At 38.5% G+C, this 19,459-nt stretch overlaps 1 protein-coding gene across 3 annotated transcripts in view; it reads right to left on the bottom strand.

Annotated features, from left to right (window-relative positions):
* Nucleotides 1–19,459, bottom strand: part of KCNAB1 (potassium voltage-gated channel subfamily A regulatory beta subunit 1) — a 370,457-nt gene that overhangs the window by 104,745 nt on the left and 246,253 nt on the right. For all 3 annotated transcript variants that reach the window (XM_064378850.1, XM_012447348.3, XM_012447349.3), the window contains one exon: nt 263–306. In XM_064378850.1, the coding sequence (XP_064234920.1) occupies nt 263–306 (44 nt within the window). The remainder of the gene's footprint in view (nt 1–262; nt 307–19,459) is intronic.

Here is a 19,459-nt window from a genome sequence, read left to right as displayed (position 1 = left end):
GCTAAATGGGAGTGGCACATGAGTCCCTTCCTCTGAGGTGTGCTTTAGCATCAGGTTGCCTTATGCTCGATGGGCCCCTATAAGGAATCATGAACACAGTGGCTCCTTGGGAGAGGGTCATGATGGGAAGAGAAAGGCTCAAAGGAGAAGTGGGGAATACTGGCCAGGAAGCCTCCTCCTCATCTGAGACCAGGTCCTGGCCTGCACTACAATCACTCCCTGGTGCCCTCCCAGTCTCCCACACCACACCCTGAGTACTTACCAAGACCCAAGCAAGAAACTCTGAGTCCTGATTTTCCAAGATTCCTATAATAAAAACAAAGCAACACTTGGTCATCATTTCCTCCGGTGAATGGGTACATACTTAAGTGGACATTGTATCTCACTTTTGGCATTATTCCTGATGAGTCATGGTAGAGACAGAGCCACAGATGCAGACATATTGTCTTGGGACGAGTCTCCCTTGTGTGGCCACTCAGGCACCAGGAAGCTCAAAATCTGCTCAAGTGCAGCATGGAACAAAATGTCCCCCACAGAATACGGCTTTTCAGTCCCAAATTGTCATCTTTGTTGACTTATTTACACAGTTATTGGCTTTCTCTCTTCTTCTAGAATGTGAGTTTCTTAAGGGCAAACTTCTTTCCCTTATTCACCAACCATTCATTCATTATTTACCAACAGAGCCTGACACATAGTAGACCCTCAATACATATTTCTGACTTATTGACTAACAAACTGACTTCTAAAGCAGAATATTACTTCTAATGGATGTGAATTATTACAATAACAAATACAAAACTGTCTTTTAGGTTATTTTAACTATATCCTATATTTAACATAATACATAAATATGTATTTAACTATATTATATATATGTGTGTGTATATATATGTATATATATTTAATTCAAGATCACATAAAATTACCACAGAAACATCAGATAGTTGTTTAAAATAATTCTTTTTTTTCTTGATATCCTGTTTTTAATCCCCAAAAGTTTAAAGAAAATAAATATATTTTTGCTTTCTAAACAAGGATAGAACTAGGAGCTCTAGTATTCATTTGGCTATAAGTCTTTGTGGAAATCCAGACTCAACCTATTTTTCTGTCTTCTGACTAGCAGCTGTCAGAGAAGAAAACAAACTCTTAGAGACAGGATGCTTCATAGCATTAGTGTAAGGGTGCAAAGTGAGCAGGCGAAGCTGAGATAACTATACTGTTGTAGAAAAGTGCATCCCTTATTCTCTGATAAGAGGCTCTCATAAAAGTGCAATTTCCCTTCTTGCTTCCACACCAAAGGAAACAACACAAATAAAACTTCCAAATCGGTGGCACAGCTCAACTACCCCAGGTTCTCCCTTAATTCGTCATCAGTTTTGGTTTCTTTAGACTTAGCAATTAGTGCTCTCATTTTTGCATCGCACTTTTTCCCTCTGCTTATTAATGTTGTCTATAAAATGCCACCTAAGCAACACATTTAATTGCATAGCATAGTAAAAATGCATCAAAATGCAAAGAGTTGAAAGACCTGGGCTTTTGACCCATTGTCACAGCTAGTTGGGTAACTTTGTGGACATTGCTCCCTTTTTTTTCTGGGGTTCAGTCTCTTCATTCAGAAGATGTAGTGTTGAAGTCTAGCATCACTGTCTGTAGGGCCAGAACGTGAGAATGTGTGCTGAAGTGTTACACTGTAAACAAATACAGGGCGTAGTGATTTCTGGTTCTTTCTGACTCCTACCCTCCCAACAGACAGGCTGCTAAATTTTCCCATATGAACTGGATATGTCCAACTGGAAGAAAACTGTTGCATAAAGATGTATTTGGAAAATATTTTGAACCACTAAATAGAAGAAAAATAATTGGATGGCTCCAGTGAGAATAATTTGTATAAGAAATTATTCATTTAGTAATTTTTCAGAAATCAATAGATGTACAGCCAGAAGACCTGTCTGGTAGTCCAAAAGTCTACTGATTTTAAAGGGTAGGAATCTAGAGCAAATGCTATATTGTTGGGAGAATTTTTTTTTAAAGTCATGGAGATACAGAGAAGAACAAGGCATGGTCCTCTACCCTCAAGGAGCCTAGAGTCCAGTGAGGAACAAAGAAAAACAAACATGTTATTCCAGTAACATGGGATACGTCCTACCATGGAGATCTTTGGGAGCACATGAGGTGGGGGCTTCCTCAGGCTTATATTTGCATAACTTTGTGGTTATCATGGAGAAAAGGATCTAGATAAGGGTTTTCATGTATCTTTAGTATCTTTCAGTGACTCTGAAAACAGTAGGGAGAAGTGACTTGCAGAAAACTCTGTAGAGCAAGACAGTTCTAAGGCTAAGTCTTCATAGTTCAGAGATTTTTCTAACTCAAATAAGGCAAAGTTATATCACTGGGAACTTAGGAACATCTCAGCACCCAAAATGGGGAGACTTGTCCTATTTTCCTATGGCAGCGACTTAAGATAACGATCACTCTGTTATGGGTTTCCAAGACCAAACTTGAGAACCATCAGCAAAAACGAACTGCAAACTAGCGAGTACAAATGGCCTATTTTCTTTCCACTGTTGTTTAAATACCCAAGATGGCTTTTCTGGAATGAAAGCCTTACAAGATTTTTAAATGTAAGAAAATTTCAATTATAGACTAATGCTGCTATAGTGGTGATAGGTCCTCACCTTGAGCCGTGGTATTTTTGTCTCCCTTAACTCTTTAATACCTTTAATTCTTTTTCTAAATATCTTCATTCTCTAGAGAGAACAGTTAAGAAATTTGGGTGGTCACTTTTAAAGTGAGAGGCATTTTCTGTGCATGAGATATATCTGGGTCTATATGTGCATTGCCCTAACTTTGTCCAGATGTAAGTTTCTTTGTGAGACGTGTACCACTTAAGGCACTCTTAACACAGGATGGTGCCACTAACTTTGCAGCTGGAGAAGGTAGGAGGAACTAGCTAACTCCAATTCAGGGCATGACATCCCAACATGATTTCTGCTGTTCCAAATGGCACACCTGCATCCTCCTGTCTTTATCCATGTTTGTGCAGGACTAAGTGAAGATGTAGCTATTGTCTAGTTATTCTAAGCCACTTAACATCTTTCATATAATAGAAGCCCAAATACTTGACACATTTGATCTAATGAGTTCAGTAGCTTGTTTGTGTGGCTTTGTGCAACAAAACAATTTTTTTTTTTTTTTGAGATGGAGTCTTGCTCTGTCACCAGGCTGGAGTGCCGTGGTGCAATCTCGGCTCACTGCAACCTCCGCCTCCTGGGTTCAAGCGATTCTTCCGCCTCAGCCTCCAGAGTATCTAGGACCACAGGCGCGTGCCACCATGCCGGGCTAATTGTTTTGTATTTTTAGTAGAGACGGGGTTTCACCATGTTAGCCGGGGTGGTCTTGATCTCTTGACCTCGTGATCTGCCCACCTTGGCCTCCCAAAGAACAAAACAACTTTATATAAGATTTTCTATTTCTTAATTCCTCAGTGGTCCCATAAGTGAGGCTACATAAAAATTCTGTAAACATAAAATTGCCAATTAGATTAAATTATTTTTCCATTTAATTCAAAATTGTTTCACTGCACAAGTTTAACTATTTTATCTATGTCACATATACCAGAAACAAGCCTCACTATGTTCATTTTTAGTATCTGCTCCTGTTCAACTCAAAAGCTCCTCTTTCTCAGGTGAACCTGAACTGCTCTGCTGCTAATATTAGAAATGAATGACATCAATGTGGAGGCACAGAACACTTAGTTTTGTGAGTCAAATTTTGGAAATCCTAAAGCATCAGTAAAGATTTATCTGGAAAAGGAATATAGCTTCTTGAGAGCTAAAGGTTGTGATTCCCCTTTCTTTCTGAAGGCAGACTCTCCACTCAGTGAATACGTGGCTGACCTTATTTCAGGACAATGATTTTTTCCATGGCAGAGGCACTGAATGTAATTCCCAGTCTCATTTTATGGAGCATCCACCAGGCTGTTTTTGCTTTTAAGGCAATAATGGAGTAGTGAGAACTGAATTCAATCATCACTTAGGCCCAGTATTGTAGGCCACTGATGCTCACAGTTTCTTTACAAGTCAAAGAGGCTAAAAGCAGAAGATTAGTAACCCAAATGTGTTGTTTTAAATGGCTTGTTTCTTGATGTGTATATCTTAGACCTTATTCACAGTTTTAAGCAGCTGAGAAAAGTAGCTTGCAAAAGTATGTGCTTTGCATTTGACCAAGAAAGAAGCATATGCATGGGGCAAAATCCCTGATTTAAAGGTTACCAAAACAGGGACAACTGGAAAGCATATGCAAGAGGCTCCAGCAGCTGTGTCAGACTAGCAGAAACAAGCTGGGTTTGACCTGGTTTTCATGTGGTCAGAGAATTACATCATTTGCTGTCTCACTCTATTTGAACATCTTTTTGATCCTTCTAAATCACACTAGGCCTTATCTGGAAGTTACTAATTGAATATGAGATATGGGTGTGGGTTTTTTTTTTTTTTTTTAAGAAATGCACATTTAATAATATACGTGAGCAGAAATCATGTCCATTTGCCAGCCAGCTGATTTTGATAGTTACAAGGTAACATACATTTTGACAGCCATGAAGGTGGCTACAAATAGTAATAACATTTTCTTATGAGGGTACTGTTCATCACTGTTGGTCGGTAAATAATGACTCATTTGGGAATCACCAGGCACATAAATGATTTAGCTAGGCATTTTGATGACAGACATTGACGGGTAGCACAATAAACATTTTATTCTTACCTTTTTTTTCCTAAATAGTGACAAAATAGAATAGGATTCTTCCAGATTATTTAATTTAAAAATTTAAGTCATTTGTCAGTTGCAAATTCCAACTAGGTCCTTATTCATTTTCTCTGGACATGTAAAACACCTGCTGATTTGTGTCTTTCTAGAAAAGTCTAGAGAAGTGTGGGGAAAAGAGACTTTCTGATAATTAATTAATTAGGTCAAAGGAGATGTACCAAATTTTACCTATGTGCCAGGCCTCAGACTAGGCTTTGAGCCTGGGCTGAGTGGCAGATAGTTGCTACTGTCATGGAGTTTATGTCATAGAGGGGAGAAAGATATTAAATGGATTAATTATTCGATTATAATATTAAATAAAAGGACAGTAGGCCCTAAATACAAAATTGGGACCCTGATAAAGCTGACCCAATCTGCATGGTTAGGAAAAGCTTCTCTAGGGAAGTAATATTTAAACTGAGATCCAAAGAAAGAGTAGGAAGGAACTTAGTGAAGAGAACAGGGATCAGCATTTCAAACAGAGTGAACAGCATGTACAAAGGCTCAGCAACTGAAAGAAGCATGGGTAATTGAAGAACTGAAATAAGTTCCAGGCAGTAGAGGAGGAGAGAAAAAAGGGTTGAGTGTGTCTACATGAGTCTGATAGGGTGGCAGGAACCAGATCAAACAGTGCCTTAAAGATTATGTTGCAGATTTTGAGCTTAATATGGAATAACAGAAGATGTTAGCAGGGAAAATGGGTTGAAGGGAGGTAAGAAGAGGAGCTAGAAGGCTGCTTAGTTAATCCTGATGCGAAATGGTGGTGCCTTGAAATCAGATTTAGTGGAGTGGAGAGGATGGGGAAGATTCCAGTTATCCCCTGCAGGTAAAATCTACAGGACTTGGTATTTTGATTGAATATGAGGGTAAAGAAGAAGGAATAACTGGTCATTCTCAGGTTTTTGACTTGGCAAACTAGGTGAAGAGGGGTGCTTTTCACTGAAGTACAGTGTTCATTGGGGACATTGGAGAAACAAGGGTTCTGATTCTTTGGGCAATCTTGTGGGGACTGAACATCCATGAGACATCCAAGGTTAATTTCCTGGAACTCAGAGTGGGGAGAGGGATTTTCTGAGTATCCAGGGTAACAGGCGCCATGGGCTGGGTCAACTGCCAAGGCAGCCGCTGTTCTGTTAGAGAAGAGGGCCCAGAATGAGGCCTTGAGGAACTCCAGCACCACAGGTGATGGAGAGGAAGCTGAATCAGCAAAGAAAACTGAGAAGGGGTGGTAAAGGTGTAAGGGGAGACCAGGAAAGTGTCTGTGGAGAAGCCAAAGCAGGAGATGGTTTCAGCAGGGAGTGAGGGAGCAGCAGTGTTGAAGGCTGCCATGAGATAGAGCACAGTGAGTGGGGTGGAGAAATTCCCTTCATGTTCAGCTTTGTGGGGATTGCCGTTGACTCCTGTGGCAGCCATTTCAGTTGTGTCAGGGATGGGAAGCCAGGCTGAGTGGACCAAGGAGAGGAAAGGCGTAGAAATGGTGTTTACCAGATGTATGTGACCTTGGGTAGGTTGCTTGACATTTTAAAGTCCTCATTTTAAAGTTCCTCATTCATAAGTGGAGGTAACAATAGCATACTACTTATGTTGACAGTTAAGTGAGAAAACATAAATTCAGTACGAGTCCTACCATAATTCAGTGTTCAATTAGTGTTAGTTGCTTTCTGCCTTTCTTATTTCTTAGCAAAAGCACTATTTTAAACACTGAATCTGGTTTTGGTATGGGTACAAAATCTGGCAGGAGGCTGCCTCTGTGACCTTCAAGACCCACTTCCCCGACCTAATGATCCTCTCAGTTGCCCTAATGATCTTCCAGCCTAGATGAATTTGTGCTTAGACATTGCAGATAGCCTGAATCTATTACATGTGAATTATAAGTTATTTTGCTAGAGTCATTAGAAAACGTGAGAATGAGAGGATGAAGACAGATAAAAGAGACAAAGAAGAAGGTAGTACTTTGGAGAAATGATAGAGGTCTGAGGAGTTTAGAACTGTTTCTGTGATCACCAGAACAGGGAAAATGGAGCTATGACATAAAGTTGTGTGGATATAACCACACAAACTTGAGTGTTCTGTGGAGGTGGGGCTTGAGAAGTGCCCACTCATGTCTACTTCGCCCTTAAATAAGAGCTACTCATTGCTTTTCCTGTCTCAAGCATCTAAGGCAGCAGAACAGCTGGACATCAGTAACTCGAGAGTCTTAAATTAGAAGAATCTGGAACTTCTGTCTCAAGAGTGTATAATTTGGGGATACATAAACTTGAATGGGAAAAATATATTTTAATTTTTTACCACCTTTTAACTGAAAGTTAGCATATCCTTCTATTCTCAATGTAGGCAAGAAACCACATAAATACTCTTGTTACTGCTTGTGACTTTGACACCATCAAAAACTACAGGTGTTTATCACTTCAAAGTTGCTTTGGAGATGTCAAAAAATCATTTACACTCACCATTTACACTCATTACCACTCGGAAATCGTGGTATTTGACCCACACCTAGAACTTGTTAATACATTAATAAAGAAGTGCACACATTACTAGGTCACAGATTGGGTTTTTACATATTTTGAACTACATTTCAAATTAACTGGAATCCTGTGTATTTTATGTAATGTTATTTGAAAGCTCTTTCCACAAGATGAAGGGAAAGCCTTTCCCAGCATCCACTTTGTGATGAGAGCTGTAATTAGTTTTCACTGTAATGAGTTTTCAAAGGCAAAATAAAACAAAAAAAATTCTGAGGTAGGAGTTCTATGCTTTATAACTTTCTAATTCCATCTGCTGTGGGTGAATATCTCACTTTCTCTTTAGAAAGCAAAGTCAGCAATTTAGCAGAGACTGAGGAATGAGCCTGACTGAGGAGGAGGGCGATATTTAAATACACACTTAATCAAAAGTAAATGCTTTCAGCCATAATGCATTAGTCTGCCTTTCATTTTCCTTGACAGGGGAACAGAAAATTAATGCCTGTTTTTCTATGTGCCATGTCTTTTACATCTGCCATATATTACAGTGCATCTTATGTTTATTGTGTACAAGATCATTTCTTCTTCCAGACCGAGATCCATGAGGCCAGGGATTATGTCTAAGGGGTGTGCATGTTCCCACCACCTAGCACAGTGCTGGATGCATAACAGGTGTTCAGTGATGCTCACAGTGCATGCTGTAATGTTGTCACTTTGCTGCGGTTAAAGACAGCATTGCTACTCACTTGGGACTCTTGTTGGCCAGGGAGGCTCTGTGGTTTGCTAGGAGACATGGGTCAGTTGAATGCAGTGATGAAATGCAGGATAGTGCAGAAGTGCCTCTATCACTTACTATCAGCAAAGCCTTGGGAAATGTATGGAGCCTCTCTGTGCTCCATCTGTTACATGGGGATAATAATAGAAACTACTTCATAGGGTTGTTGTGAGGATTCAATGTGAGGGTTGCAGCATTTAAGATAGTGCTTGGCACATGGTAAATGCTCTCTAAGTGCAAGATGTTATTAGACAAATACAGGTTGAATCCAAGCTCTGCTCCTGGTACCGAGGGGCAACTTATTTCACCTTATTTCAGGAGACAGATTCCTGCCTCCATAAGTGAGTTTCTAACCCTCCTTTGAGTGGAGGAACACAGTAAACATTGTGGCCCTTCTTTTAACCAGCATTCTTGTCAGGACTTCTTTTAATCTTACAAGAGGCTGGAGTTTGTGAACCTGCCTAACAGGATGACTTCTATCCCCACACAGACCCTTTTTCTTGTCCCTCTGCCTCTCCAGTTAACTGTGGTCACTGTTTCAATGGAAGGACTGAGTCCCAGGTCCCAAGTGTTTGCAATGTTAGAGCTTGGGGCTGGGGCGAAAGGGGGAATCACGACCAAGGTCTACTCCTATGTTCAGCCTTGACTCTACTCTTTAGTTCTAGTAGCTCCAACACTTTACACCACCTGCTGGTCACCTCATCTGAATCTTCAGTGCATATTTCAAATTCAGAATGTCAGTCTGCGGGTCAGCCCCCACCCAAACAATGAAGTTCAAATCTGGATATTTTGTCTTCTTCCTCTCCCTTGGCCTCTACAACCAGTCAGCAAATCCTGAAGAGCCAGCTTCCTTCAGCAGCACCCTGACTTCTTCACAGTCACTACTAGGTCAGACTTTCATGACATATAGCTCCTGGCCTACTCTTCTGCCTCTACACTCAATCTTGTTCTCTCTCTCTGTTGATCTCTGATCAGCCTTACCACTTTCTTCTTTTTATGTAGCCACTATTATTCATGCCCTGTTACCTTCCCTCAATTGCAAAGTACTTGATTGTAGACTCCAAGCCTGATTTATATTTGTCTTCCTCGTAATACTTAGCACCATGGAAGTGTGACTCAACACTTCAGTGACTAAATGAATGATCCAATAACAAAGTCTGAGAAGCCTTTCTTACCTCTCTGATGTGGACCCCACAGTGAGATATTATTTTATTCTTTGTTCTTTTATGTTTAGTTTGACTATTCAGTTGTCTTATTCACGATCATAGTACAATAAAGCAAGAAAGAAGGCATGCATATTAAAAAGGAGGAAATAAAACTGTCTCTCATCAAAGACATGATTGTCTATGTAGAAAAACTCCCAAAGAATCTTCAAAAATCTCCTAGAACTAATAAGTGAATTTAGCAAGTTTGTGAGATACAAGATCGGGATATAAAAGAAGTCAATTGCATTCCCAGGAATAAATTACCAATTGGAATTTGAAATTTAAAAGTGTAATACTATTTATAATAGCACCCCCAAAGTGAAATATTTATTTGTTAAAATATGAGCAATCTCTGTATGCTAAAAACTAAAAAACACTGAAGAAGGAAATGAAAAAGGATCTAACTAATTAGAGAGGCATATCATTTTCATGGATTACATGACTCAATATGGCTAAGATGTTAATTCCCCTCAATTTGATCAAAGGACTAAATATAATCCCAATTTATATCCTAGCAAAATACTCTGTAGACAGCAACAAAGTGATTAAAAATGTATATGGTACGATAAAAGAACTCAGATATTCAAAACAATTTGAAAAAGAATAAAGTTGGAGAACTCATACTACCTGATTTTAGGATTTAATATAAAGCTACAGTAATCAAGGCAGTGTGGTATATGTTAAAAGGAGTGAAGCACATATAAATGAAATGGAATAGAGAGTAACTGGAACAGAATAGACAGGCCATAAACAGCCCCACACAAGTACAATTAACTAATTTTTGACAAAATTGCAAAGGTAATTAAATGGAGAAAAGATAGTTTCTTCAACAAATGGTGATGGGGCAAAGGAAATAATTGTTCATATGTAAAAAAACTGAGCCTTGACACAAATCTCACATCTTATACACACATTAAAGAAAAATGGATCATAGATCTAAATGTAAAATATGAAACAATAAACCTTCTAGAAAAAAACGGGAGAAAATATGTGTGACTTTGGGCTTGACAAAGTTTTTAGATATGGCATCAAAAAGATGATCCATTAAAAAATTTAAAATTGGACTTCATAAAAATTGAAGACTTTTGTTCTGAGAAAGATACTATTAAGAAAATGAAAAGACAAGTTACATGCCTAAAGAAAATGTCTGCAAAAACCCAATTAACAGTGACCAAAGTACTGAACAGATACTTCACCAAAGAAGATATTTGATGGCAAATAAGCATATGAAAAAAATGCTCAACACCATTAGGAACATATAAATTAAAACCATAATCAGATACCACTAAATATTTATTAGAAAGTGTAAGATAACAAACAAACACACAATACTAAGTGCTGGCAAAGATACAGAGCAAATGGAATCTCATATGTTGCTGGTGAATATGCAAAATAGTACAGCCCACTTTAAAAAACAATTTGAAGGTTTCTTACAAAGGCCAACAATCTATATCATCTGACTCAGCTATTCCATTGCTAAGTATTTACCAAAGTGAATTAAAAACTTACATTCACACAAAAAACTGTATATGAATATTTATAGCAGCTTTATTCACAAACACCAAAGGCTGAAAGTCCCCCAGTTGTCTGCCAACGGATGACAAATTTGGGTATATTCATATAAAGGAATACTATTCAGCAATAAAAAGAAAGGCATTTTGCTAAGTGAAGGACACTAAACTCAAAAGGCAACAACGTTATATTACACTTACATGACATTCTAGAAAAGACAAAACTAGATGGACAGAAAGCAGGTACGTAGTTACCAGGACTTAGAGGTGGAGAGCTTCACTACAAAGAGGCAGTATGAGGGAATTTCAGGGCTTATGGAACTATTCTGTGTGGGCAATAGCGTGACTTTGTGTACTTATTAAACTCCATACAACTACGGAACAGAAACACAAAAAGTGAATTTCACTCTATGCAAATTTAAAAACATCTACCAGAATGTTGGGGGGACCCAAGATGAAATACAGAGTATGAGAAATGAATTTAACTGTATTACAAATTAATGGCATACCACACTGAAGAAGGGGGGAGCAAAGAACCTCACAAATAATTTTGGAAGACAATCTTTTGACTGGCTATTGTAAAGCTAAGAACAACCACCAAAAAAAAAAAAATATATATATATATATATATATATGTGTATATATATATACACACACACAAACACAGTACTGTACCTGGCAAATTTGTTTTTCACAGGGTTATGAGTTAACAATTCTGAAACTAGAGTTGACTACTAGGGTTTACAAATAAAAAAATGTAGTCAGGGAAGCCTTGAATACTAGACCCAAAAACTAAATAAAAGCAGAAGAAAACTGAAGACCTCTTGAAGCCAACATCCTTTAATTATTTAATTTCATTTTATCTGTAAATGTTCTCACATTGCCAGAACATTGGTTTTGGTTTGTTTCTTTGTTTTTTGTTTTCTTTTCTAATCCAGCACACGCTTACTCAGTAGCTACGAAGATACATCAAGAGCTAGTAACTGACTTTGAAGTTAATGATGTTCTTTCTCCCCAGAAGAATAACATTGAATACAGTTGGCCCATGACTACTTTGAGCACTGTTATCAATGACTAATGCTTGGTCAGGCTAGAGTTCTGGTTTTAGTTTATCTTCATTCTTAAACCTCTACTTTGATCTTTTTACTATTCTTCATTTTTTAGTTTGTTGTGTCTCAGAAGTGAAGGTATTGTATCTCATTCTGCAGTGACCAGCAGCGAAGTGGTGTCTGACTGGAGCACCAAGCATTGTGCCTTCTCATAGTGACTAGGAAATATCCATGACCAGCAGTGGGAATTGCCCTTCTAATGCAGAGGTCCCTTGGTGCCAATCCTGATTTTATTTGACATAAAAGGAAATCTCCTTCCCATAAACACATGAAAGTGAGGAAAAGTGAAAACGTTATCCTCTCATGATACAACAAGGCACCAGATGAATATATTCATTAGGGCCTTAAGACAAACCCTGATTGAAATTCTCTTGAAAATGAAATGAAAACTACCCCTCCTTGGGCCCAGGTGAATTTTTACTGCGGCAAATAAATTTTTTAATTAACTTCAGGCATTTTTAATTAATCACTGCATGGAAACTATAGAATCCTATGAAGCAACCTTACTTTATGCATTTGTGGATTAATCCATCCCAGGAAATTAAAGTAATTAATTCCACTTGGTTAAAATCATTACTGATGCTTTATTCAAGCTGAATGAATTGACTGGTTCTAAGCAAGATTTAGATGACAGAATTTCATAGGCTAGAGCCTAATATTGATGGCACAGTAGCTGGTGCTCTGAGAATTCATTGATGTATCCCTAAAGAAATCAATTTTCAACTTTAGTATCAACATATAATGAGAGTGAAAATCATTACGTAAAGTAGGTGCTGTCTACACTGTGGCTGGTTATATTAGTCACAACTCCAATTATACCTAATTTTTGGACCGAATAAAGCTTTGTGTCTACTTTGAATCCATTAATTAGAATGTTTAGCATCTACAAGCACATGTCTCTGACTTTTGAAATGGAAAAGTACAACCAATCATATATTTTTTCTTTTTCATTTAATGGGTGAACATAAACACATTCTTTATTTTGCCTATCCTGAACTCAGGTCTTTTTTTTTTTTTTTTTTTTTAATGGAAATGGAGTCTCGCTCTGTTGCCCAGGCTAGAGTACAGTGCCAAGATCTCAGCTCACTGCATTATCTGCCTTCCAGGTTCAAGTGATTCTCCTGCCTCAGCCTCTTGAGTAGCATGAATTACAGGTGTGCTCCACCACACCTGGCTAATTTTTGTATTTTTAGTATACAAGAGGTTTTGCCATGTTGGCTAGGCTGGTCTCGAACTCCTGACGTCAAGTGTTCCACCCACCTTGGCCTCCCAAAGTGCTGGGATTACAGGCATGAGCCACTGGCCCTCTAGATGCTTTTACACACCATTCATACACAGAGCACAGGCAACCATTCTGAGTAGGCATGCTTGTGCCCGTTTTATCCACTAGAGAGATGGAGGCTGCAAGAAGTTAGGTAATGGGCCAGGGTCCCACACATCTAGCAGGTTGTAGAGACAGGCAAGGAGTATGGTCTAATGTTGGAGTGTGTGGTCTTCCTCTGCCCTTTGCTGCCTTCACGTGGTCTGTCTATCTGAAGTGACCAAATTCTTTGCTATTCCCTAGAGAAACAAGTAGGCTTAGAAGGGTCCTGAGACCTGGGATACAGTCCCTGCTGAATTTGGCCATTTCTAGAGGCCGAGAGAAGGGGAAAAATAAAAGTTTCTGCTGCCTGAAGTAGTCATGCACACCCCCTCCCAGCGCATCCCCATTTGTTCCGTGGCCCCCACTGAACCCCTCCCCCAGTCACTTTCCACAGTCTCTCTGTGATTGATGCCACGGCAGTGGTGGGAGTTACTGAACTGTCACTCATCTTAGTCCTTTCCCCATCAGCCCTCAGCCAGAAACAACAGGGTAAGAAAATAGAGCAGAAGGAAATTAACAACTCGTATTGGTTCAAAATTTATCAGAACTTACTTCATTCTGTTTTGCGGTTTTGAAAAAAGGAGAAAATGAAGTTATTTCTGTGGATTAGGTTAGGTAACCTTCACTTGGGACCAGGTCACTCTCCCATACTGGCGAGGATTTTGGTGTTTGGAACTAGGCATCTCAGTTAAAGGAGTTTATCACCATCTAGCAATGTTAACTTGCCATTCATTACAACTCCTTGGGCCTCATTTCCCTTTCTCTGTAGAAGAGTTCAGTGGTCTTGTCTTAGCCTCCCTGCTTCCTGTCTGTACCCTTTCCTTTTTAATGGTATTCTCTCCTGCCCCTTTGGTCCCAAGTACCTCTAGTTTTCAGGTTCTACCTCTTTTCTCTTCATCAAATTCTGCTCTGAGGAAAGTCAGAGTAACCAATTCTCACTAAGATGGAAATGACCAACAGGGCAAAGTGCTGACTGGGGTGGGGAAAGAAAGGGGAGATTAGCGTTCCATCACTACGATTCACTGGATTAGGAAAAATGTCCCTTTGCATTTGCATCTGCTTGGAATGTTTTTCCCACATGCTCTTATTCAAGACCCAGCTCCAAAACCCCCCTTTCCAAAGGGGTTTTCCCAGGAAGCGCAGGTGACTTCTTCCACTGCAGTGCTCCTATCTCTCAGTTCTGCCCCTCTCATGTTTCTTTGTGTATCATCAGCAAATCTGTCTCTCCTGCAAGCTCATGTGCTTCTTGAGGATAGATTCTGGTCCCTAGTATGATGCCAGGCCATGCAGACTGACTGACCACGAAGCCGGGGAAACATCATAAGAGCTGCATTTACTTTGACCATGGTAGGCTATGGTTTTCACAGTGCAGATTGAGGTAATGCTTATTAGAAGCCCCACTCCCCTCTACAGTCCTGTATTTACTACAACTTCTATTTCTTCAATTTTATAAATATTGCTGTCTGAATTTATACCACTGTAAGATGCATTTGTTAGCAAATTTCATCTTTCAAAATGCAGATACTCCTAACAGAATTAAGCCTATTCATTTATACAACATTTATTGTGTATCTACTCTGTGCTATATACTGTCCCGTTTTGGGGTGGCTTCATCTTGCCTAGGCCAAGCCTAAGATGGGACCATGACTTCTCAGGGTTTGGACTGACTACATGGCTCAGCAGGAGCCCCTCACAGCCTGTTCCTTACAGGTAGAGTGAGCTTCTAACCTCAGTAGGATTCATATTTATTTTGCCATTTTTTTTAAAGTTAAGTATCAGTTAAAGGAGTTTATCACCATCTAGCAGTGTTAACTTGCCGTTCATTACTAGGTGCTGAGCCTTCTAGGCTTGCCTAAACTTTATAACTGAGCTCTCTTGAGCTTTGCTCCTGAATCTTAAGTACATCTATTTTACAGCTGATACCTTCCTTTCTTTCCACTTCCCCAAAACAGATACATACAGCATCAAAGCCATCAAATTGTTTTGCATGAAGTAATTTCTGGCCACTCTCCTTCACTCCTTCCTACTCCCAAAAAAGATTTTAAGTGAAACTGGAGAAAGGGAACTATAGTAATAAGAGGCTGGAATCAGCAGCAAGGACCTCTGGCTTTAGAGCTGGACTCCACCTGTCACTTGCACCAGGATGTATACCAGGATGCACTGGGATGCTGGGAGAATTGCTTAACTTTCCCAAGCCCCAGTGTCTTCATCTATAAAACGTGGATACATTCAGTGCTTGCCTTAACCTATTTATCTCACAAAAGGTAGTTGTGAGATAAGTATGTGAAAAGGTTTGCAGTGCTTTAGATTCTTTATCTCTTTATTCTTTATTTATGTTAGTTATTACCATGATAATAACTCTGGGATTAATAGTTTCAGAAGCTGCTGCATAAGCTGAAACAAGTGGAGACAGACGATCCATCATTTGTGTGCTGTCAAGGGGAACAATAGCCTTCAGTTCCATAGACTGATGGACAGACTTTGTAGTAAAATCAAGTAATTCACGCTGTTAAGAACTCAGTTGAGACATTCTGTATAGTCAGTTGCGCAATAAATCAAAAATAACAGACTAAGAAATATTTTTAATAGAAGTAGATACAAATGTTTTGTGAAAAAGAAATTTATTATTCAGTCCTGTGCTTTGAGACCTTCACTCATATTTAGGCCAAAAAAAGATATTAGGAAGTAATTTCACTTAAATTATGAAGGTCATAAATAGTATGAGGGATGGCAGGAGAAGTAGGATTGAGGAAAAAATAGGATGGGAAAAATAAAATATCATGTTCAGACTGAACTGAAGATTTCTGTGCAACTGCAGATTGTCTTATAAATAGTTCTGAGATTTATTACGCTAATTTACATAAAACATATTTGGTCAACCTCTACTGTTTCCAAGAACTTACAAAGCAATAGAAAAGACACACACTTGGTAGAAAAGTCTACTTGAGGAGACAACAGATAATTATATTATTACATTATGTTGTTAGGAAGGAGAAGCATAGGGTACAACGAACATATCCTGTGTATTGTTAAGGCCCTAGTATATCATAGCCTGAAGAATCCTCCCTATGAAACACCTCAAGAACTTACTGTGAGATCTTAGTATCAAGAAGAGGTCAATTTTCCAAGCATTTGAAGCAATGTAAATATAGTGGCATAGAGCATGGGCTCTTAAGGCAGTTCCCTGATGACCAAATTGTGGCCATAGTTTCTATATCTATAAAATGGATATTTCTTAGTTTTTAATCACATAAGGTTGCCAAGAGACTTAAAACATTTGTCCTGTAGAAAGCCTGGCTCACTGTGCAATCTATAGTAAGCACCCACGGAATGTTAACCCTTATTGTTATATTATTAGCTATTATCCAATGGACATTTGCAGGAGCTTTTACTGATTGGTTTCAAGAAAGTGTGGAGTCAATTTTGTGGCCCATAGAACATCCACTTGTATGTCATTATGGTATGTATATTTAACTTCATTCTTGGCTCAATTTTTGGCCACCACCCTTGTTTTTTCTTGACTGGAATAATGCACGGTGTGGATGACTGGATGAAGGAAGAGATCAATAAATAAATAAATGAAATCCTTCTCAACTAAGTCAAGAAATAGCTCTTTTAGCTAGACAAATAGTGCTCAGGAGTTGGGCATTCTTTCCATAATCTCACAGAACAACGATAACTCATTTCTTGACTTTTATGTACAGATGGCCCTTGAACAATGTGTGGGTTAGGGGCACATACTTCTTCACACGGCCCAAAGTCCATCTATACCTTTTGACTCCCCCAAAACTTTACTAGTAGCCTACTACCAATGGGAAGCCTTACTGATAACGTGAACAGTTGATTAACACATATTTTGTATATGTATTATATATGTATTGTTACAATAAAATAAGATAAAATGTTATTAAAAGATCATAAAGAAGAGAAAATATATTTACTATTCACTAAGTGGAAGTAGATCATCATAAAGATCTCCATTCTTCCTCACATTGAGTAGGCTGAGGAGGAGGAGGAAAAGGAGGGGTTGGTCTCACTGTCTCAGGGTCGGTAGAGATAAAAGCAATTCTACATATAAATGGACCCAGGCAATTCAAAACCATGTTTCAAGGTTCAGTTGAATATTTGGACATAGGCATATTGACTCCTCACATTAACACTGAATGGATCTAAACACTGAAAAAAACAACAGCTATAACTACAAAAAGCAACTAAGCAACCAACTCACCAGGTAGGTTTAGAAAATGTGTTACAGATCAAAATTCAATAGGGCTGCCACCCTCTTTTATTAGGCATACTTCATTCTGTGGCTTTAACTCAAAAGAAGTTGCCAAGTTAACCGAATTATTGGATTCAGCCAATGGCTATTAATATTACCAGACTCTTGGGTATACATATACACAGGTAAACTTCTCTCTAGGAACTCCAATATACACATGTTTTTACAGGGGAAATCTCTTGCTACATCAACTATGCATTGTATTTAGGAAGAGCAATTATAATATAAAGCAAATAATCCTAGATCTGGAAGTGAGGTACGTGAATTTTGATCTCATCTAACTGGAGGCCACGCACCTTGGTTAACCCGTGTCAGGCTCTAATCGTACCTGCTTGGTTGGTGCACAATTATGTATGGGACCCTTCCCCCTTTTCATTTTAAAAAGCCCCCTGCTTTGGCTAATAAATTATATGGTCACCATCATCAAATCTAATTAATAGTTATGTGTCCTTGAGCCTTATGCCGGGAGAAAAATAGAACTCTCTTCTGCAGGAGAGAAGAGAAAAATAAGTCAGAAGTAAGTGTTTGGGCTCATCCTTCCCCCTACCTGCCCACTATGGTTAAAACTCTCCAGAGGGTAAAGAAAGATTAGAAATAACCAGATAAGCTTGTGAGAATCTCAGTCTGAGTACTTGCTCCTCAGGCCCTTGGATACCGAGAATAATTCCGAGCCCTGGATGGAAGCTCCCCACTAGCATGGCCTGACCAGATGGGCAACACGGCATGGTAACCAGGCTTCACTCTGGCAGCCTGGAAGTTTCCTACACTTTCTCCCACTTTCTCCCACCATTTTGGGAAAAAGGAAAGAGGTTCCTGATGGAGAGTTTCACCTTTTAAATCAGAAGAGATGGAATTAGCTTTGAGTGAAATATTATAAGTGCTTTCTCATTTGCCATTAGCAAGAAATAGATTTTTCCCTATATCTAAGTAGTAGAGGTAAATGTTATCCCATCTGTATTTATATCATCAGAGCTCAGCATAGGGCTAAGGGCAGGTTAATCCTCAAACATTTGTTGAGGATTTAGCTGCCGCAACCCTATGCTGTTGAATGAAGCTTCAAATCATAAAATAGACAATAAAACTCTAGACTATTTTAGTATAATCCTACTGAAATATTAAAATACTTCCTGAAATAATATTCATAGATGTAGTTACCATAATAGGGGGAGGAAAAAAAACAACAAAGGAATTTAGAGAATTATCTTTGTTGACCACTGAGCCTTCAACAGTAATTTGTTTCCTTGTGGTATAATCACAAGCTGGTCTCATATATTACAAAAATTTAGCCTTCCTTCATGGCCTTTTACATAGGCTACTGCCAGAGGTAAGCTAATACGGACTGTAGTCTCCATTGATCTTACTCAGATAAGGAAATCCCAGCATCCCAATCTTTATCAGATAAGCAAAACACATTTTGAATAATCACATATTATTGTCTCATCTGTTCTGCAAAGGGAAAAAGGAAACCTCCAGATTTATCATTAAAATAGCAGGTGTTGGAGGAATGTAGATTCAATTATTGAGAACCTATTTATTTAGTTCTGGGCAGTTTGATAATAATTACATTAAAATTTCCTAAGACATTTTTGATAAAAATACTGGTAGGCCAAAAGTATGTGTTTACAAAGATAGCTTATATAAAAGTTGGGAATAGACCCATTTCTTTCTCTAACTGAACAGAAAAATGTATTCCTTAGACTAACTTGTAAATATACTGCTTCTATATTTAGAGATACTAGATTATAATAGTACTTAACATTGGTCTCAAAGGATTATGAAACACTAAGATTATTGCATTCTTAATATGTTCCCACCTACAACACTTTTTCTTTTCTTTTCTTTTTTTTTTAAAAAAAATCAAACCACAATTTGCTTTTCTAAACACTTTACTAACTAGTGCAAGAAAAAAAGTTGAAAATCTTTGGAGAGATTTTGACCTTTTCTCTTAA

This window comes from Aotus nancymaae, unplaced genomic scaffold, assembly GCF_030222135.1.
Source record: "Aotus nancymaae isolate 86718 unplaced genomic scaffold, 86718_ANA_hifiasm-v0.15.2.pri h1tg000019l, whole genome shotgun sequence".
NCBI classification, from domain to species: domain Eukaryota; kingdom Metazoa; phylum Chordata; class Mammalia; order Primates; family Aotidae; genus Aotus; species Aotus nancymaae.
This window is presented reverse-complemented; position numbering and strand designations above follow the sequence as displayed.